At 44.1% G+C, this 21,517-nt stretch overlaps 1 protein-coding gene across 1 annotated transcript; it reads right to left on the reverse strand.

Annotated features, from left to right (window-relative positions):
- Positions 1-1,151: 1,151 nt before the first annotated feature.
- On the reverse strand, positions 1,152-6,083 carry KRT18 (keratin 18). The gene is made up of 7 exons (XM_084877323.1): positions 4,467-6,083; positions 3,662-3,744; positions 3,190-3,346; positions 2,485-2,649; positions 2,247-2,372; positions 1,696-1,919; positions 1,152-1,340 (listed from the first exon to the last, which is right to left on the reverse strand). Exons 1-7 carry the CDS (start codon positions 4,881-4,883, stop codon positions 1,220-1,222), a joined length of 1,293 nt encoding a protein of 430 aa, XP_084733449.1. The 5' UTR covers positions 4,884-6,083; the 3' UTR covers positions 1,152-1,219.
- Positions 6,084-21,517: the final 15,434 nt, after the last annotated feature.

A 21,517-nucleotide genomic window follows, 5' to 3' on the forward strand; every position in this document is an offset into this window, starting at 1 on the left:
TGGTGTCCTTGATTGGATATTATTGTAATTGATCACGGTCCTGACTTAGGAAAGAATTCGGAACATAGTAATTATTCTTTATTGCAGATTGAGAGCATATTTGAGTGATATAAACATTCAACTGGACAATGGATAGGAAAAAAGTCATCAAAAATGCCACCAAAACAGGTGACAGAATGCGTAATCACTGAAATTCCATACTTCTCTCCCGCCCCCAATATTGGACTGATAATTTGTGTTAAAAATAAAAAAAAGGTAGGCCTACACATACTGTTTCAGAAAGGTGTCCAAGGTATTTTGTGAAATGAAGAAAGTGAGTTTGAGACTTCTAGGCGCAGAACAGGGTGACCCCACAAGTATACAGTAAAACGTGTTTGGATGTCCAGCTTAAGAAACTATAATAGTTTACAATGGTTACCTCTGGGTAGTGGGATGGGAAGTATTTAATCTCCTTTCCTCTGGATTTGGTATGCTACTTTTCTATACAGTTAGCTAATTTAAAAAGGTAAATAATCATCCCAATCAAAGCATGTGATTAGTTTTAAACATCCACTGGTTTCATAGTAGATGACACTTCCAATGAAGAGCAGAGTTGTGACATTGCAGTTAGCTTTGAGGTGCTTTTTATTACCTAAGTGGGTGCTTACTTAGGGACACTACCTACCTAGATGGGGACCACTGGAATATTCTTTCACCTGAAATGATTGCATTTACTGTGTTCTAGCCAGACCTCTAGTGGGCTAAAAGTCACATACTAGAAGGAGCGGAACATAGAAGACCGTAGGCTTGGGGGCTGAGTGTAAGAAGGGTAGGTGAAGCTGTGGGTGGGGAGACCCAGCTGTGTGGGCCGAGCCTTTGCTCTTAGTCCCTGGCTCCACTTCCTTCTCTGGTTGATTTGTGCTAAGGAGCACCTAACAGCAGGGGCCTTATGATGATCAGGTCTCTTGAAGGCTAAGATTCCACAATTCTATTGGCCCATTCCCTCCTCTTACGCTGAGAAGGTGTTTCCAATAACCCACACCCCCACTCTGCCCACTCCCCCACCTGTATAAAACGCCTGGAGTCAGAGGTGATTCCTGCCTCAGAGAGGGCTATGGGATAAGGGGATCTGCACACAGTATGGAAATAGCCAAGGAAGACACAAAGAAATGTTCAATGATCTCTGAACTTTTTATTGGCCTCCTGCCCCTCCCCAAGGGGCACCCCACTTCTGCTGCCTTTAACGCCTGAGAACTTTGGTGTCGTTGACCTCAGACACTACTCGGCCGTCCACAATTTTGCGAGTGGTGGTCTTCTGGATGGATTGCATGGAGAGGCTGCTGTCCAGGGCATCACTAAGGCTGTAACAGAAGACCAAACCCCAGTTATAAACAGCCCCGCAGAGAAGGGAGACAAGGAAAGTGGAGGGGGAAAAAAGCCCTCCTACCCCTGTGCTTTTATCTTAAAATTCCCCTGGGTCACTTCCTCCATAAAAGGGACACCCAAGGTCAAATTCCATTTGTACTCTGTGTTTGGCTAGGAGCAATCCATTCTCTTCTCTAGGAGGGAACCTCTGTAACTGTTTCTCCTTTGCAGACAGAGAGGCACTCACAGAGCACCAGCTCAGTGCTCAGTGGGGCTTTCAAAAGCTCAGGATCTGGGGAGAAGTGCTCTCTGGACCCTACGTGGTGTTGGTGGGAGGAGAGCCCCACTTACCTGAAGTCCTCCCCTTCTTCTAGCAGGCGGCGGTAGGTGGCGATCTCAGACTCCAGCTTGACCTTGATGTTCAACAGGGTCTCGTACTCCTGGGTCTGGCGCTGCCCCTCAGCCCGGGCCTGGGCCAGCTCTGACTCCAGGTGCAGTAGGATCCCGTTGAGCTGCTCCATCTGCATGGCATAGCGCGTCTCCACCTCCTGCAGGTTGCTCTCCATGCTGGCCTTCTGCAGGGGCCACAGGGAAAAGGGTTGGGTTAAGCCTTGAGGTACAGGGGAGGGAGTGTCTACAACGTTCCACAGAGCAGTTCCGAACTCAGGACTTCACTCTTTGCAACTTTTTTGAGCACCCACTTTGTGCGGGGTTTTAGGGTAGGGGGTAGGAACAATGGGAAATGCAAAGAGTAACAACTCTTTCTTTCTTTCTTCTTTTTTTTTTTTTGTAGCAACTCTTTCTGAGCAAAAGGATTTCATGATGGAAGGAGTAGGATTTGAACTAAGAAGGATTGGTCTGAGGCAGACAGAGGTTGGGCCAGGTGAAGTGAGGGCTCTTACCAGGTTTCTCATGGACTCCAGGTCGATCTCCAAGGTCTGGACCGTACGTCTCAGCTCTGTGAGTGCCACCTCAGCATCTCGTACCTCAGCGGACTGCGAGGTGACTACGGTGGTGCTCTCCTCAATCTGCAGGGTGGGGGGGAGGGTATGATCCTCAGGTCCTTCGTTCTCTGTCTGCCTCCCTCCCATCCCTTGGGCCTCTGTGCCCAGTTGACATCCATCTGTTTCCCTCTTGTACCTGTTGGGACCAGTACTTGTCTAGCTCCTCTCTGTTCTTCCGAGCCAGCTCGTCATACTGGGCCCGGATGTCCGCCATGATCTTGCCGAGGTCCTGAGATTTGGGGGCATCCAACTCCACAGTCAACCCAGAGTTGGCAATCTGGTTTTGTAGACCATTTACTTCCTAGAGGAGAGAGAGAAAAAGTGAGAAGGGACTCAGGGTTGAGTTCCAGTAAGGCTCTTCAGCTGTGACTGCCTCTTCCAGGCTGACAGGATCAGTTGGAGAAGAGGAAAGGGACCCTCCCAGCTTTGCACTCCTGGCTTTCTACACTGGATGGGTAAAATGCCACCTGCTCCCTGCCCATGCACTCACAAGTGATTTCTCTCTCCTCACTTCACTCTCTCCCTCCACCTACAGTCCTTCTACAAACTTGAACTTTATACTTTCTTCTGGGAAGCCCTTTCAGCTCCATGTGCTCTCACTCCTCCATCACCCCTCATTCCTGGTGCTAGCTGCTTCTGCCTTTATCCTCCTCTCATTCTCTCACCCATGGCCTCTTGACTCCATCATGTTGTAACTCAGATGGCAATAGTCTGATTTAGAAGAGCCCAGGCTGGTAGTTCTAAACTTCCCTGCATGGCTCCTTGCAGGCAGCCTGCCCCATCACACCCCCAGACTGGTTTTAACCCCTGGTTCCTGGCCTGGCCCGTGGCCCCTGCTTGCCTCCTCATGGTTCTTCTTCATGAAGATCAGCTCCTCCTTGAGAGCCTCGATCTCTGTCTCCAGCTGCAGCCGAGTGATGTTGGTGTCATCAATGACCTTTCGGAGCCCATTGATGTCACTCTCCACAGACTGGCGCATGGCTAGCTCTGTCTCATACCTGTGGGAGTGCAGGTGATCAGATCCAGAAACTTCTCAACCCACACCACCTCCCAAGAGCAGCCTCGTGCCCACTGCACACCAGAAACTGAGTCAGGAATCAGAGGGTAATCCTCTGAGCACCATTTCTGGTTCTTGGGGGACAGCGTTCTTAAACTGGGTTATGCGAATGAATACATTGATGGAACCTTACTCTCATCCACCCAGTTCCACCCACAGTTGACCAAGATTCCACTGGGAACCCCTAGCTGACCCAGATCAGGAAGCAGACCATGCCTAGCTCCAGCCCTAGCTCCCTGGTCCCCCCCAGCCTTACTTGACTCTGAAGTCATCAGCAGCAAGACGGGCATTGTCAATCTGCAGAACGATGCGGGCATTGTCCACAGAAGTTGTGAAGATCTGGGGATTGATGAGAGAGATTGCTCCATGACTGGGGAGTCAGGGTAGGCTGGGCTGAGTGCGTTATGTCTCAGTGAAAACTTCCTGGTCGCAAGAATAGCCAGAGACTATCCCCTCCCACCTGTGCCCTGCACGCTGCTTTCTTCTTTCCTAGAGTCTCGAATCCCAGGGCTCCCACCAGCCTTCTGCTACTCCTCCTTTGGGGCCTCTGATGGCTGGCTGGCTTGAGGTGAGCAGCTGCAAGTCCTCTAGCCCTCTGCTGGCATTTTTTTCTTACTGTACCTGCTCTACCTCATGTGGCCGCCCCCCCTCCCCGCCAGGTAGGCCTCCAGTTTACTCTTAAGATGACTCAGCCTTAACCACATCCGCTTAACCCTCCAACTGTCCCCACTCAGCCAGCACCCAGTGTCTGTGTCCTCTGTAGGAGCCGAGTCTCCCCTCCCTCCATGCTGTTCACTTCTCAAACTCCAGCCTCCCCTCCCCACAATCTCCAGGGAAAGGACCCACCCATGCAGCGATCCCCTAGAAAGGGTCCCTGTGGTCTGGGGGTATGCATGGAAATCTAGGGCATGCCTACCACCCTCGCTGGACAATAGGAGGCTGGGTGGAAACAGAAAGGGGGAATTAAAATTCCTATCCCGGGGAGAGCGGGGAGGAAGTAGATTACTAGGCGGAGGACAAACATGGCTGGGCGTTGGGTTGCTCCCTCCATGCCCCCTTACCTGAGCCCTCAGGTCCTCGATGGTCTTGAAGTAATGCCCCCAGTCTCTGACCTGGGGCCCCTTCTTCTCCAGGTGTTCCCGGATTTTGATCTCCAGCCTCCGGTTATCAGCCTCCAGGCTCCTCACCCTCTCCAGGTAGGAGGCCAGGCGGTCATTCAGGCACTGCATCGTCTCCTTCTCGCTCTGAATGCCCGCGATGCCCGCCAGGCCTCCGGCCGCCCCCGCAGCCAGGCCCCCGGACCCCCAGCCACTCCGCACGCTGGTGGAGTGGGACACGGAGATCCGGGAGCCCGAGCCCCCCGCACCTGCATAGACGCTGGCCGCGCTGCTGGTCGGCCGGACCCGGTAGCTGGGCGCTTGCACGGAGCCCAGGGTCCGGTAGTTGGAGGAGAAGCTGGAGCGGGTGCTGAAGCTCATGGTGTCCGGAGAGAAAGACGAGAGAAGCCGAGAGGGTCACGTTCCAACGGCAGTGAGTGCCAGATCCTGCGACTCAAGTTTTATGGCCCCGGGAGGAGGTGGGACTGGCCGGCCCCGCCCCTGCCCGGAGCCGCCGCGCCAGGCCAGCCGCAGGTGGTCCGCTGCGGGGGACACACCGCTCCCTGGCGTCAGGCCCTGCCTACGCCCCCTCAGCGATCCCCTAGAAAGGAGGTGACCACCGGGGAGGACAAGGGCAGCAGGTGGTGGTGGCCCTGCAGCTGTGATTTAAGGGCAGGAAATGACGCAATGATACCCCTTCCCAGGTAGAGGAGCTCCTGGCCCGTGGAGAGTTTGGGAGTTTGGGGGAATGAGCCAGTGGAGTAGGGTGTGAGCCTCCATGGATGTTCTGGGCCCAAGCCCTGCCTGCCCGCTGATGAGATCTTGGGGGTAAGGGTGGGTGTCCTGGAGCCCCAGAAGTCCTGGGGAAGAAAAGGTGGGGGCTGGGGAAGAGGAAGAGAGACTCAATGCAGAGCCTCCAGTGTGCTGGTTTACACACACTCACCTCCCACCGCACTTGGGCCCCAAACACGCCCACCTGCACATGTTCACTAGCACACACTCCTGCACAGATCATACATGTGTATGTCTCTCACTGAGGATGTTGAGACTCCTGAAGACATACTCCCTCCCTGACCCACTCCCTCTCCCCTCAACTCGCTCCCCTGGCGGCCTGGGCCCGTGGCACACTTTGCGATCAGAACAGGGGACACGTGGGCACTTCTGCACACTTTTGAATCAGCCTTGCCTACACCCTTGGGCAAACAAATACTTCCTGAACACTTACAGTTCCACAAATAGTTTTGGGGCACTTACTGTGCATCTGGCCCTGTGCTAGTTGCCCGGAGAACAGCAGTGAGTAACAGACGTAACTCCCCCATGAAGACTGTAATGTATCTCACATGGGATGGGGCCTTAGAGGACAAACGCACACACCTAGACAGTCTAGTTGAGACTCAGGGCTTTTCTGCCGGCCCCCTCCTCCCTTTGCCTCTCAATAAAGGCTCTCTGGATCCCAAGTCTGTCCCCAGGGGTCCGGCTCCTCCAGGAAGCTTAGGTCAGGATATGGGTGAAAAGGATGGCTGTAGGGAAGTTCCCACTGCTTCCTGTAACCCTGACTACACAGCCAGCCCCTGCTGAGTGATCGGGGAATCCTGAGGTACAGGGCCTTCAAGTCTGTCACTACCGGCGGCTTGTTTGTCCAACAGGGCCTGGCATTACACACTTGTTTGTGCTCTTTGCTCTGGATGCGCCTATTGATTCTTATGGAGCTGCCAGCTGACCCGAAGAGGTGGGAGCTGGGAGGAGTGTAGGCCTGGAAGGGAAAGGGGCCTGGGAGTGGCTGGGCCCGTCGATGGGGGTAAGGCATCTCACATGTGGGGGGCTTGGCCCTGGATTGTCCCAGTCCTGCCTCCTTCTAGTGGAGAAAGCCCCATAACAACCGATGGGAGTTGAGCTGGCCAGGGACAGATGAGGGTGGGAGCTGGCAAGGGGAGGGTCAGGGCCTGCTGAAGCCCAAAAGGCAAATGGGATGCAGAATAGTATGCAAATGAATGCCACTCATTTTGCATGGAAGGTTTCTGGGAGATTTGAGGTACCAGCCAGTCAAAGGGATTTCTCTTGCTGTCACCCCCAGGTTCCAAAATTGTCCTGTTGTGCCAAATTGCACGGTAAAGTGTATATATTACACAAAGTGGTTGATTGCCTTTGTGGTTTTTTGCTGTTTGAAGTCAGCCAGTTTGGGGGCTTTCTCGCTGTGTGACCTTGGGGAAGTCACAACTCTGAACTTCTGTTTCTTCACTTGTAAAGGCGGAATAACAAAGCCTAGCTCTTTGGATGGCAGGGGTGTAAATGTTAATTATCACTCCCTCATTTATTAAACAAACACTAATTACTTATTGCAGAGTAAGTCTCCACACATCCTGGAGGGCAGAAGCTGGGGACCAATTTAATTGTAAAGATGGCTCAGGAATGCAAGGCTCTCTCTCACTTAGGACCCCTGGGGGACTTAGAATTCCACTGGGGATCAGGCCCAGAGTCCAGGCTCTTTTCTTATCCAAGCTCTTTTCCAGGTCCTTCTCTTATTCTTCACTCCAACTGCTCAGGACCTTTGGGGTCTGTGGAGGCTCAGTCCAGGGGCCGGAGGGGGAGAGCTGCCAGTGGATCTTATCTCTCACAGCTGATGTCAGTGGCCGCATTCCTGACCTCTTGCAGCACGGGGCAAATACCAGCCTCAGGTTCCAGCACCAGCCTGCTCTTTTCCTCCACTTCCCGGATTCCTCCGTGGTTCAGGTCTTTGTCATTCTGACAGACAGCTGGGGAGGGGGGCATTAGGGAGCAGTTTCGGTCTCCGGATTCCCAGCACTGGGGCTCTCAGACTGAGTGGGGGGTAAGGGGCACAGAGGTAATGGGGAGGCTGGTCCAAGGAGAAGGTGGAGCAGTAGGGGCCCTGGCGAGAGGTTCCCAGAACAAAGTTAAAAGGCACTTAAAGACCCAGCAGAGGGGAGATCTGAAGTGGGGAGGGGGGGGGGCGGGGAGGGGGTGGCTCCCTCACCCCCATCAGCCCCACATTCCGCATTCCAATGTCCTGCTCAGGGACGGTGGGGAACCTGAGAGGCAGGTTTAACTACTGAGTAAACTCACAGATGGTCCTGATAAGGGTGGGTCAGCTCATTCCTCCCCCTCCCCACATTCTCCCTCAGAGGGCAGGAGCCAGAGTTCTGGAAACTAGATGGTCGGAGATTAGGGGGTTGGGCTGAATCATGAGGCCTGGAGACCTTCAGGTTTTTTGCTTTATCATTTAGACTGGGAATGTCTTGCTCAACCTTGGGGAGAGAGAAGAACTGCTGAGGTAGAATAGTTTAGAATAGCAACTGAGGTAAGAGGGTGGGGAGGGGTTTAGAGCTGAAATTGGAAGCGGCTGGTTCCCATCCTTTTCTCCAAAGATGTGTAGGAAAGCCCTATATTGGGGAGGGTTGGTGGTAGCCAGGTGGGTGACAGGGTGGCCTGGGGGCTCCCCCCGGGCATCCTCAAGGGAGAGCCCAGCACATGCCAGTGGGCCTCCCCCAGAAGGACCCTAAGGGCTACTGGGATTGGTTTTAATCAAACAATTCATGTAAAGGGAGTACTGGGGGAGGCCGGGGGAGGCAGGTGCAATGATGTGGTTGCAGTTGGGTTGCATGCAGGACCCAGTCTGAATCTCTCAAGACTTTGGGAATTTATCTGTAAGTGCTCCAGCCTCATTTGGAGGCCTTAGAAAGGACTGTCCAGGGTTGAGTGGGAGAAGGGTTCTGAGGGCTCAGGCCAGGTTGGGAAGGTTGAAGAAGGCTGTGACACTTTTATATACTTCAATTGGGTTTGCACCCAAGGGTTATTCCCAGGGAAAAAGGAAGAAAAGATCAGTGCTGAGGAGCATTTGGCTGCCCAGGAATCTTCAGTGCTAAAGCTCAGAGAGGGCCCTCGCTGGTTTGGCTCAGTGGATAGAGCATCGGCCTGCGGACTAGAGGGTCTCAGGTTCGATTTCGTTCAAGGGCATGTGCCCAGGTTGTGGGTTCGATCCCCAGTGTGGGGCATACAGGAGGCAGCCAATTAATGATTATATCTTATCAGTGATATTTCTCTCTCTTTCTCATCTCTCTCTTTCTCACTGAAATCAATAAAAAATATATTAAAAAAAATAAAGCTCAGAGAGGATTCCTCCAAATCTGGCTCTTCTAGGAGCCTCCTCTATTCCCTGTCACCCTTCCCCCAAACCCCTGGCAGCCTCTTCTGGCAAAGCCAGCTCTCCCAGCAGGGACAGCCTCTCCTAATCTTAGGACCTCTTCCCCTCTGACCCTGGTCCTCTTGGTCTCTCTTCAGGTACAACTCTCTCTACTGATGGGAAGAGCGGAACAGAGGTGGGGGAGATGGCCGCATACGTGCTGAGATACATGGTCTACCACGAAGCAGGAAAGGATGAGTAAGTGATTTTGAGGTCCCAGGGGAGGTTACACAGCATGGTTCTATGATGAGACCAACCACACAAGAAACTCTGTATCTTGGGGCATCTCTCACCGAGAGATGAGAAGATAGGAGTGGTAGAAACTCAGTAACAAAGAAACCCAGGCTTAAAACATTACTGAAATGACAGATTCTTGAGGTAGGTTGAGTGGAGAGCAAAGGAAATCAGAAGATGTCAGTGAAAAAGAATTTGGGAACTGGGAATTGACATGATGGATGACAGCAGCTGTATAGGGCACAGATTATCAGACTTTGGGATCAGAGCAGATGATGTCACCTGAGGGTGGCTGAAGGTGCTGAAAATCATGGCATTTAGGATTCTCGGAAGAGAGGATGGGACAAGAGCATAGACTTTTTTGGAGTTCGAAAGAACTGAGTTTGTATTTGAACTTTGCTGTTTGCTTGCTGAGTGACCTCGGTCAATTCAGGTGACCAGGTTGGTGAGTTTCAGCTTCCTTATCTGCTTTCACAGGAATTAAATGTGCATGACAGGGCTCGGAGCACTGCAGGCGCTGTTCCAGCGTGCTCACCAGCCTCCTTCTGGAAGAACCGTCAGCCTGGAGGCTTGAGTCTCTCAGTTTGGTTCAGTTCCACAGTGATCTGGGAGATACAAAGATACACTTAAAAATTAATAATGAAATTGATGATCATTAGAAGAGATAGATAACTGGGCAAACAAAATAAAGTGTACAGGTGCTATGAAAAGGAGGGAATAATACATCCACTCATTCACTGTTTGTAAAACATCTACCATATGCCAGACATGTTCTAGGCTCTGGAGATATAAAGAAAAGCCAGATAAAGTAGCTTGCCCTCATGGAGTTCATATTCTAGGTGTTGAAGGATTGGGATCCTGGAGAACCTCATGGAGGAGGGAATACTTGGGTGGAGCTTCAAAGAAACTTATTAGAATTTACAAGGGGGCTGAAACCGGTTTGGCTCAGTGGATAAAGCGTCGGTCTGTGGACTGAGAAGTCCCAGGTTTGATTCTGGTCAAGGGCATGTATATTGGTTGCGGGCACTCCCCGGGGGTGTGTAGGAGACAGCTGGTCGATGTTTCTAGCTCTCTATCCCTCTTCCTTCCTCTCTGTAAAAAATCAATAAAATATATTAAAAAGAAGAAGAAGAAGAAGAAGAAGAAGAAGAAGAAGAAGAAGAACAACAACAACAACAACAACAACAACAACAACAACTTACTAGGGAGGCAAGGGGATCAAGAAGGCTTACCCGATAAAATGATCAGCATTGGGACTTGTTACAGCCTCCAACAGTCTCTCCTCTGAGTTTCAGGCCTGTATCTCCTGCTGGTCAGGGGATATTATCCCTAATTAGAGGAGTCAAAGAAATCATACATTTATCAAATCTTGCTGGTGGCTCAGTGTCGGCCTGCGGATTGAAGGGTTCTGGGTTAGATTCCAGTCAAGGGCACATGCCTGGGTTGTGGGTTCGATCCCCGGTAGGGGGTGTGCAAAGGGTAGCTGATTTTTTCTCATCATCGTTTTTATCTCTCTCTCCTTCTCCTGTCCTCTCTGAAATCAGTAAAAAAAATATTTTTAAAAAATCTAAGGCTGAATGTATGATCTTCCTTTATTTTTTATTTTTTTGCTTTTTAAAAATTCCGATTTTGTGCTGCAATTGGCATACAGTAACATCCCCCTTTTTAGTTATATAGTTCGATAGGTTTTGATAAATAGATATAGTTGTAGAACTGCTCCTATAAATCAAGATATAAAACATCTTAATCACCTCAAGAGTTTCATTGTGTTCCTTTATAGTCAATTTTCCTCACATACTCCCAGCTCTGATGACCACTGATCTGTCCCTGTAATTATGTTTAACTTTATAGGAAACTGCCAATGTGTTTTTTAAAGTAGCCATACCATTTTGCATTTCCACCAGTATGTATGAGAGAGTTCCAGCACATCTCTGCATCCTCACCAGCACACTTTATGTTGTCTGTCTTTTTTTTTTTTTTTTAAATGGTTTTCCTGGAGGTGTGTAGTAGTATTTCATTGTGGTTTTAATTTATACTTTCCTAATGACTAATGATGTAGAGCAACTTTTCATGTGCTTTTGTTGCCATCTGTACCACCTCTTTGATGAAGTATCTAAATATTTTGCTCATTTAAAAACATTGGTTTTGGTTTAAAAAAATCTTCACCCGAAGATGATTTGAGAGAGAGAAAGAGAGAGAGAGAGAGAGAGAGAGAGAGAGAGAGAGAGAGAGAGAGAGAGACAGCCAAGGGTTGTTTTCCATATATGCTCCAACAGGGAATTGAACCTGCAACCTAGGTATGTGCCCTGACCGGAATTTGAACCTGTGACCTTTCAGTGTATGAGACATGATCTAACCAACTGAGCCACAGGCCAGGGCAAAAATACATTTAAAAAAAATTTTTTTTAAACAGAATTTTTATGTATCTAGATTTAAGTTCATTACATATGTGATTTATAACTATTTTCTACCAGTCTCTGGTTGTCATTCCATTCTCTAAACAATGTCTCTTGAAGAGAGGTTATTAATTCTGAAGAAGTTTAATATATCAAGTTTTTATTTTATGGATCATGCTTTGGTGCTGTATTTAAGAAGTCTCCTAATCTGAAAGTCATAAAGATTTTTTGTGCATTTTCTTCTAGAAATTGTATGGTTTTAGGCTTTATATTTTGGCCTATGATTCATTTGAATTAATGTGTTTGGCAAATATTTTCTCCCCAGCTGTGGCTTATCTTTGTATTTTCTTAACAATGTCATTAGAAGAGATGGAGTTTTAAAAGTTGAAAAAATTTGCCAAAACCGGTTTGGCTCAGTGGATAGAGCATCAGCCTGCGGACTGAAAGTCCTGGGTTCGATTCCGGTCAAGGGCATGTACCTTGGTTGTGGGCACATCCCCAGTGGGGGGTGTGCAAGAGGCAGCTGATTGATGATTCTCTCTCATAGATGTTTCTAACTCTATCCCTCTCTCTTCCTCTCTGTTAAAAAAATCAATAAAATATATTTAAAAAATAAATAAAAGTTGAAAAAATTCCATATCATTTTTTTAACCCTCACCTGAGGATATGATTTATTTTTCTTCTTTTGATTAAGAGAGAGAGAGAGAGAGAGAGAGAGAGAGAGAGAGAGAGAGAGAGAGAGAGAGAGAGAAATGTCGTTGTGAGAGAGAAACATTGATTGGTTATTGCAACCTGGGTGTGTGCCCTGACTGGGAATTGAACCTATGACCTTTCTGTGTACTGAATGGTCCTCCAACCAACAGAGCCATGGCAGCCAGGGCATCAATTTTTGTCTTTAAGTTTTCTGTTTTTTTGTTCAATCTAAGTAATCATTATCTAACCCAAGATCAATAAGATTTTCTTCTCTGTTTTCCTCTAGAAGTTGTATAGTTTTAGGTTTAACATTTTGAGTTGATTTTGTCTATGATTTGAAGTATGGACTGAGATTAATTTTTTTAATGAGGATTCCAAACGTTGCAACACTCTTTGTTAAAAAGCCTATCCTTCCTCCAGTGGTCTATGTTGGCATGTGACTTTATTTCTGAACTGGATTATATTCCATCAATGTATATGTCTATCCTTATGTTGATACCTCACTGTCTTGATTACTGTAATTTTATAAAACCAGATAGTATGAGCCCAACTTTCCTCTTTTTGGCTATTCTACGCCCTTTTTCATGTAAATTTTTAGTATCAGTTTCTCAATTTCTAAGAAAAAGCTTACAGGGATTTTGACTGGGACAGAATTTAATTTACAGACCAAGTTAGAGAAAAAATTATCATCTTAATAATATTGAATTTCCCAATCCATGAACTTGATATATCTCGCCATTCATATAGATCTTCTTTAATTTCTCTCATGACTGTTTTGTGGTTTTTAGTACACAAATCTTGCACATATTTTACTTGATTGTATGGTATTTTATGTTTTAAATCTGACTGTAAATGATATTGTGTATTCAATTTCAATTTATAATTTTTCATTGCTAGTAGAAATTTAATTTATTTTTGTATATTGATCATTTTATTCTGCAATTGTGCTAAACTCTCTTATTTTATGGTAGCTGTTTTGTTGATTCTTTGGGATTTTCTACATAGAATGTAATTTTATTTGTAAATAAAGACAGCTTATTTCTTCTTTTTCAATATGTTTGCCTTTTATTTATTTTTCTTGATTTATTGCACTGGCTAACACCATCAATACAGTGTTGAACAGAAGTGGTAAGATCAAATATGTTTGTATTGTTCTTAATCTTGAGGGGAAAGCATTCTTTCTTTTGTTATTAAAAATAATGTTAGCTATAGTTTTTGTTGTTGCTAGTTATAGGTTTTTAATAGATGCTATTCATTATATCAAGGAAATTCCTTTTTATTTATAGTTTTCCAAGAGTTCTTAATCATGAATGGATGTTGAATTACTACGTCAATAGTTTTTCTGCATCAATTGAGATGAACATGATTTTTTTTTAGCCTATTAATAAAATAAATTACATTAATTGATTTCAAATATTGAACTGACCTTGTATTTCTGGGGAAACCTCATTTAATTATGATGTATTTTCTTATTTATTGCTGGCTTTGACTTGTTAATATTTTGGTAACGATTTTGCATTGATATTCACTGTATTTAAAAAATATATATTTTATTGATTTTTTACAGAGAGGAAGAGAGAGGGATAGAGAGTCAGAAACATTGATGAGTGAGAACATTGATCAGCTGCCTCCTGCACACTCCCCACCAGGGATGCGCCCAACCAAGGTACATGCCCTTGACCGGAATTGAACCCGGTCCACAGGCCGACGCTCCATCCACTGAGCCAAACCGGTTACGGCTCTTGTATTGATTTTTATCTCCCAGTGGTATCAGGATAATGATGACCTTATAAAATGACTTATAAACTGTTTTCTCCTCTTCTATATTCTGGAAGAATTTATATAGATTTGATATTATTTCTTCCTTAAGTGTTTGGTAGAATCTACCAATGAAGCAATCTGAATCTAAAATTTTCTTTATTGAAAGTTTTTAAACTAATAATTCAATTTTTAAAATAGATATAGAACAATTTAGGTTACCTAATTATTGTTATTATTTAATTTAATAAATCTTTAGTGTTCAGATTATTACAATTGTTTTTCTTTTTCCCCCCAATAGCTTCCCTCCATCGGGTTCCCACTCCACCTTCTGCCCTCACCGCCCCCCCCAACTGTCTTCATCCATACGATTTTTGTTCAGTCTCTTCCCGAATCCTCCACACCCTTTCCCCCCAGAGAATTGCTAGTCCACTCCCTTTCTATGCCCCTGATTCTATTATATTCACCAGTTTATTCTGTTCATCAGATTTTTTATTCACTTGATTTTTAGATTCACTTGTTGATAGACATGTATTTGTTGTTCATAATTTTTATGTTTACCTTTTTCTTCTTCTTCCTATTCTTAAAGAATACCTTTCAGCATTTTATATAATACTGGTTTGGTGGTGATAAACTCCTTTAGCTTTTTCTGATCTGTGAAGCTCTTTATTTACCCTTCAATTCTGAATGATAGCTTTTCTGGGTAGAGTAATGTTGGCTGTATGCTCTTGCTATTCATCACTTTGAATATTTCTTCCCATTACTGTCTGGCCTGCATAGTTTCTGTTGAGAAATAAGCTGAAAATAATATGGGTACTCCCTTGTAGGTAATTAACTGTTTTTCTCTTGCTGCTTTTAATATTCTCTCTTTGTCTTTTGCTCTTGGCATTTTATTTATTTATTTATTTTAATATATTTTATTGATTTTTCACAGAGGGGAGGAGAGAGGAATAGAGAGCCAGAAACGTCGATGAGAGAGAAACTCCTTCAAAACTCCTTCAAACCTGCACACCCCCCACTGGGGATGTGCCCGCAACCAATGTACATGCCTTTGACCAGAATTGAACCTGGGACCCATCAGTCTGCAGACCGACGCTCTACCACTGAGCCAAACTGGTTTCGGCTGCTCTTGGCATTTTAATTATGATGTGTCTTGGTGTGGTCCTCTGGATTCCTTTTGTTTGGGGTTCTGTCCACTTCCTGAACTTGTAAGTCTATTTCTTTCACCAGGTAGGGGAAATTTTTGGTCATTATTTTATTTATTTATTTTTAAAATATATTTTATTGATTTTGTACAGAGAGGAAGGGAGAGAGATAGAGAGTTAGAAACATCGATGAGAGAGAGTCATCGATCAGCTGCCTCTTGCACACTCCCTACTGGGGATGTGCCCGCAACCAAGGTACATGCCCTTGACCGGAATCGAACCCAGGTCCCTTCAGTCCCCAAGCTGACACTCTATCCATTGAGCCAAACTGGTTACGGCTTCGGTCATTATTTATTCAAATAAGTTCTCAGTATCTTGCTCTCTCTTTTCTTCTGGCACCCCCATAATTTGGATGTTGGTATGCTTGAAGTTGTCCCAGAGGCTCCTTACATTATCTTCAAATTTTTGGATTCTTATTTCTTTTTGCTTTACCAGTTGAGTGTTTTTTGCATCTTTGTATTTCAAATTTTTGGCTTGATTCTTATGGTCCTCTAGTCTGCTGTTGGGTCTCTATAATATTTTTTATTTCAGTCAGCATATGTTTAATTTCCAGTTGGTCCTTTTTCATATCCTTGAGTGTCTCGCTAAATTTATTGGCCTTTTTTAGGAAATCCTTAAAAAACCTTATAACCATGGTTTTGAACTCGATATCCAGTCATTTGCTTTTCTCCATTTCTTTCATTTGTGATCTGTTTCTTTGTCTCCGCATTTTTGCTGCTTCCCTTCTTGGTACAGTAGCTTTTTGTTCTATAGGGCTCAGTGGCTCAGCCTCCCCCAGTTATCTGAGGTGGACACTCTTGGCGCACCCCTTTGTAGACTGTATGCACAGCCTTGTTGTAGTAAAGCCTTGATTGTTGTTGGTATAATTGGGAGGAATTGACCTCCAGACCAATTGGCTGTGAGGATCAGCTGTGTCTATTCTGGGAGAACTGTGCTGAAGACACCCTTATGACTTGCAAAATTGCAAAAGCCTCTGTGTTCAGCTTGGGTGGGTGAAGTCTCAGGGCAGAGCAGACAGCCTTGGCTTCCCATCAGCCCTACCCTATAAGGCCCCTGTGTCTCAGTGTTCCTCGGTAATCACTGCGAACACCTCTGAGAGAAAGCTGCCCTCGAGTTTTGCCCACTGCTAGACAGTTCAATTTCTCCTCGAATGAGTCTGGGTTCTCAGAAACTCGCCCAGAATTGGAGTTCAACACAGTCGGGAGTTTCTATCTCCCTCCCGCTTTAGAAAGCCAGCCATGCACTCAGCCACTAGTCCTCTCCATGCCCATCTGTGTTTCTGTACCTCAGCCTTTTGCAGCTCCTCTGAGTCTCAATGTTCTTTCCTCTTTCCTTCTAATTGCAGAATTTCCACTCAGCCAGCTTTCCTGTTGTTCTGGATAGTGTCCGTTTTGTCTTTTAGTTGTAGTTTTGATATTGTTGTGCGAGGCAGCAGTTTAGATGTTTACCTATGCTGCCATCTTGGTTTCTCCTTACCTAATTAATTTTTTTTGATGAGCTTTGGTAGTTAGGGGTTTTTAAAGAATTTGTCCATTTCATCTAAGTTGTCTAATTTATAGATAGCAAGTTGTTCATAATATTCCCTTATCCTTTTTTAAATATGTATTTTTTATTGATCTCAAAGCAGAAGGGAGAGGGAAAGAGATAGAAACATTAATGATGAGAGAGAATCATTGATTGGCTGCTTCCTGCTCCCCCTTTTTCCCCCCCACTGAAGATGGAGACAGAATCGAACTTCGATTTTCTAGAGTTCAATGCTTAACCATGAGCCTCGCCACCTGGTAGCTCTTACTTATCCTTTTATTTTATTTTACATTTATTTGAAATATTTTTTATTGATTTCAGAGAGGAAAGGAGAGGGAGAGAGAGATAAAAACAATGATGAGAGAGAATCTGCTGCCTCTTGCACACTCCCTACTGGGGATCGAGCCCACAACCCGGCATGTATCCTTGACTGGAATCTAACCCAGAACCCTTTAGTCCACAGGTTCATGCTTCATTCACTGAGCCAAACCAGCTAGCGCAGTCTTATTCTTTTAATGTCTATAGGATCTGTAATGATAGCCCTCTTTTGTTGATGATACAGGTGGTTTGTATCTTCTCTCTCCATCTTTTTTCCCCCTGGAATTTATTTTTTATCTTTTCAAAGAATTAGCTTTTGGTTTCATTGGTTTCTTCTTCTGTTTTTCTGTTTTGAAGGTTATTGATTTATGCTCTTATTATTATTATTTTTTTAATATTTATTGTTTAAAGTATTACAAAGGTTCTCCTTTCTTCCCATGAAACTCTTCCATTCTGCTCCTGTCTTTCATCCCACCCCCAGTCCCAGCCCTCACCACCCCACTGTTTGTGTCCACAGGTTCTGCATACAAGTTCATTGGTTGATCTCTTCCCACCCACCCGCCCCAGCCTTCCCTCTGAAATTCAATTGTCTGTTCATGCTTCTGTGACTTTGGGTCTATTTTTGATCATCAGTTTATTTGGTTCATTCAATTCTACCTACGAGTGAGATCATGTGATACTTGTCTTTCTATGACTGGCTTATTTCGTTCAGCATAATACTCTCCAGGTCCATCCATGCTTTTGCAAATGTTAAGAGTTCTTTCTTTATTATTGCTGCATAGTATTCCACTGTGTGAATATACCATAGTTTTTTTTTACCCATTCATCTGCTGATGGGCAGTTAGGCTGTTTCCAAGTCTTAGCTATTGTAAATTGTGTTGCTATAAATATAGGGATGCATATATTCTTTCCGATGATTGTTTCAGGTTTCTTAGGATCTGCTCTTATTATTTAAATTTTTTTTATTTGTTAAGATATATGTGAAGTATTTAGGGGAGAAATTGCATGATATCTGGAATTTGTTTTAAAATTCTCCTGTACAATAAAGAAACAATATTAAAATTTAAAAAATAACATAAAACCATATGATTGGTACTTGGGGATTCTCTATATTCTTCTCCTTTATGTACATTCAAATATTTCAATAATAAAAAGTGAAGGAAAAAGTATAGCTTTCAGAGAAAATTTTCAGTTATCTGGGAAATAAAGTTAGTTGTTTGATGATGCCAAACAAAATAAGTATCCCCAAGTTGTTTCTTTTTTCAGTCTAATTTTATTTTAGTCAAGGTGATATGTGTACATGGTTTAAATATCAGACAGTTCTAAAAAACATATCCTGCTCTTTTCCTGATTTTTCACCTTTAAACATTGCTTACTAATTCTACAAAGTCAATGTCTGTGAGTCTTCATCTTGGGCCAGTTAATTTCCCAAAAGAGAGATCTTTCTCTCTGATCCTCTGCTAGAGTTGGTGGTAAAGGTGGGAAAGAAGCAGTTGCCTGGTTGCCAGGGTGGGGAAAGGATTCTATAATCTGTTCACAACCCCTGATTTATGGTCCCACCTATAGAGATGCTTGGTACCTCCAACTCCCGGGTTTTACTGGAAAGGTTTTTTTAAAAAAATATATTTTATTGATTTTTTTTAGAGAGGAAGGGAGAGGGATAGAGAGAAACATCAATGAGAGAGAATCATCAATCAGCTGCCTCTTGCACACCCCCTCTTGGGGATGTGCCCACAACCAACATACATGCCCTTGACCGGAATCGAACTCGGGACCTTTCAGTCCACAGACCAACGCTCTGTCCACTGAGCCAAACTGGTTTTGACGGTGCTCTTATTCTTATTATTTCTTGCCTTTTGCTTGCTTCTTGCTTTGGTTTCACTTTGTCTTTCTTTTTCCAGTTTTTTCACTTGTAAGCTTAGATTTTTATTTCAAAGCTGTCTTTAAAAAAATATTTTATGCTATAAATTTTCCTCTGTGCACTGCTCTATGTTTTTCAAAATGATTAATCAATTTAATATATTTTCTAAATTCCCTTGTGACTTCTTTTTTTTTATCCATGTGTTATTTAGAAGATTGTGGTTTAATCTCCAAATATTTGGAGATTTTCCAGATATCATTTTATTATTGAATTTTAGTTTAAGCCTCTTATGAGCAGAGAAAATAGATTGTATGATTTCATTTATTTTAAATTTGTTCAAAATTGTTTTTGGGCAAGAATATCATCTATTTTAATGAACATCCCATGCATAGTTGAAAAGAATGTGTATTCTGCTGTTGTTGGGTGAAATTTTATATATATCCATTAGATCACATTGGGTGATAGTGTTGTTCAAGTCTTCTACTTTTTACTGATTTCCCGTTTATTTGTCTTATTAATTACTGAGAAAGAGGTATTGAAGTCTCCAAATATAATTTTGAATTTGTCTATTTTTTTTCTTTCAGTTCTATTAATTTATGTTTTGTGGTTTTAAAGACTCTGTTGTTGGGAGCATACACATCTAGGATTGTATATCTTCCTGATGTATTATTTCTTGCTTGGCCTACTCTACTAACTGATCTCTTTGAATCAGCTCTGGCCTAATCTATTTCCACACCACAGGAGGGTAGGATTTGTTTAAAAATGCAAATAAAATCACCACTCTAAATCTAATTAGAGTCCTATTTTTCTTAGGGTAAAGGCCTCAAACCTTAAGGTGGCTGACAAGACTCTGCATGGTCTGGCCCGCTCTCCCTCTCCAGCTTTCTCCTGTATTTTGCTCCCATTTATTTATTTATTTATTTATTAAAAAAAATATATTTTTAAATCAATTTCAGAGAGGAAGGAAGAGGGGGAGAGAGAGACACATCAATGATGAGAGAGAATCATTGATCAGGTGCCTCCTGTAAGCCCCCTACTAAGGACTGAGCCTGCAACCTGGGCATGTGTCCTGACCCAGAATAGAATTGTGACCACCTGGTTCATATGTCGATGCTCAACCACTGAGCCTCATCAGCCAGACCTTGTCTCCCTTTTAATGTGGCTACAGTGCCCATCTTTCTGTTTCTGGACCATGTTGTACTCCTGCTTACCCAGGGCCTTTGCACATGGAATTCCCCGTGTCTCGATCAGTCTCTTCCCCTCACGGCAGCCTTTTCTATTAATGTATACTTTATATAAAGTATATCTAAATATACTTTATATTTCTATTAATGTACACTTTATAGCATAGCTTTCCCACGGAAGTTTTCCTAACTCCTTCAAATTTAGGCCATCTTCCTTTTTAATATACTCTTATAGGATCATGTTTGTCTCATTAAAAAAAATAAAAATATATATATATATAAATTTATATTGATATCTTTATTAATGTGGTTACTAGGTTACTATCTTTTTACAACTACATTGTAAGCTCTATGGGCCATGTCTATTTTTCTCATTATTGTGTGCTTAGTGTTTGAACTTACTAGGTACTCAATAAATGTTTGTTAAATATATGAGTCAGTGGGCAGCAGAGAAAAGGAAGAGTCTGAAATGAAGTGGGAAAGATTGAGTAAGGATGAGGTCAAGGAGGTCTTATAGGCCATGGGAAGTTTACACTTCCTTGGTTCTTAATTTTTATTTTATTTTGCAACAGATCCACCGGGGAACGTGTTATGAATGCAGGTGCCCAGATACCACCTTCCCATGTACAATCATACTCTTTGGGGTTAGGGTCTGGCCCTCTATCTAGAGATGCACTAAAGGCTGAGGGCTAATGTTTCAAGGGCTGAGGAGACATTGAAACTTGAAGCAGGGAAGTGTCATGATCAGAAATGCATTTTGGCAAGACCACTCCAGCTATATGTCATAGAAAGATATGAAGGAACAAGACTGCAGATTACTGCAATCATTTAGGCAAGTGATAATGAGTGCCTGAACTAAGGGAGACACAGTGGAAATATAGGGACGAGAACAGATTCAAGGGAAATTTAGAAGTAAGAGTTGGCAGCTCTTGGCTTCTAATTGGATGTAGGGGACAAGAAGAATAGCAACAATAACAACTAACAATTATTGAGCACCTATGATGCACCAGGCATGATTATACATGCTTTCCACACAGCGCATTTTATTTAGCTCTGTAACAACCATATGAGGCAGGTTTTAGTACCGTCCCTGGGGCTTTAGGTAATTCCCAGCTTTCTTGCTTTGGAGGGAGTAATAGTGATCACCAGACAATGATGAGGAGAGGAAGTGAGGCCAAGAGGGTGGCCTTAGATCTTGGCTCAGTTTGTGAGACATCTAGGTGAGGACTGGAAACATAGGTGTGCAGCTCTCTTGAGAGTCTGGAGATGGCAATCCAGGGAGTGAATAGAATTGGCTAGGAGAAAAGAGGTGTAACAGAGGCTCTTATCTGGCCTCTGTAGATGAATTCCCTGAGCACTCGTCCCTTGAGTTATATGGGAAATGCTGGCAATTTGTGATTCTGTCTTAGAGTCTCAAAGGGATGTATGGCCCACCAAAAAGATAAAGGACTGCAGATATAAGTGGTGGATAGATAAAGAAGATTCAGGAATGAAGACTGGAAAGGAGTGGTCAGGGACATAGCAAGAAATTCAGTAGCTGTCAGGAGGCCAAGATGTCTTGTTTTGTATACATATAGTATGGACAGTCTTTCTAGAAAGAGGGAATGGTCAGCGATGCCCATTGCAATATCCTTCAGAGGCCAG

The sequence above is a fragment of the Pipistrellus hanaki genome (assembly GCF_964339955.1).
Source record: "Pipistrellus hanaki genome assembly, chromosome: 3".
NCBI lineage: Eukaryota > Metazoa > Chordata > Mammalia > Chiroptera > Vespertilionidae > Pipistrellus > Pipistrellus hanaki.

What these genes read in the sequence shown, in the direction of transcription:
- KRT18 (XM_084877323.1), bottom strand. Translation starts at nt 4,883, where the DNA reads ATGAGCTTCAGCACCCGCTCCAGCTTCTCCTCCAACTACCGGACCCTG. An exon ending in TCGAGGACCTGAGGGCTCAG is followed by an intron (nt 3,745 to 4,466) that starts GTAAGGGGGCAT and finishes ATCAATCCCCAG; the next exon opens with ATCTTCACAACTTCTGTGGA. An exon ending in GAAGAAGGGGAGGACTTCAG is followed by an intron (nt 1,341 to 1,695) that starts GTAAGTGGGGCT and finishes CTTCTGTTACAG; the next exon opens with CCTTAGTGATGCCCTGGACA.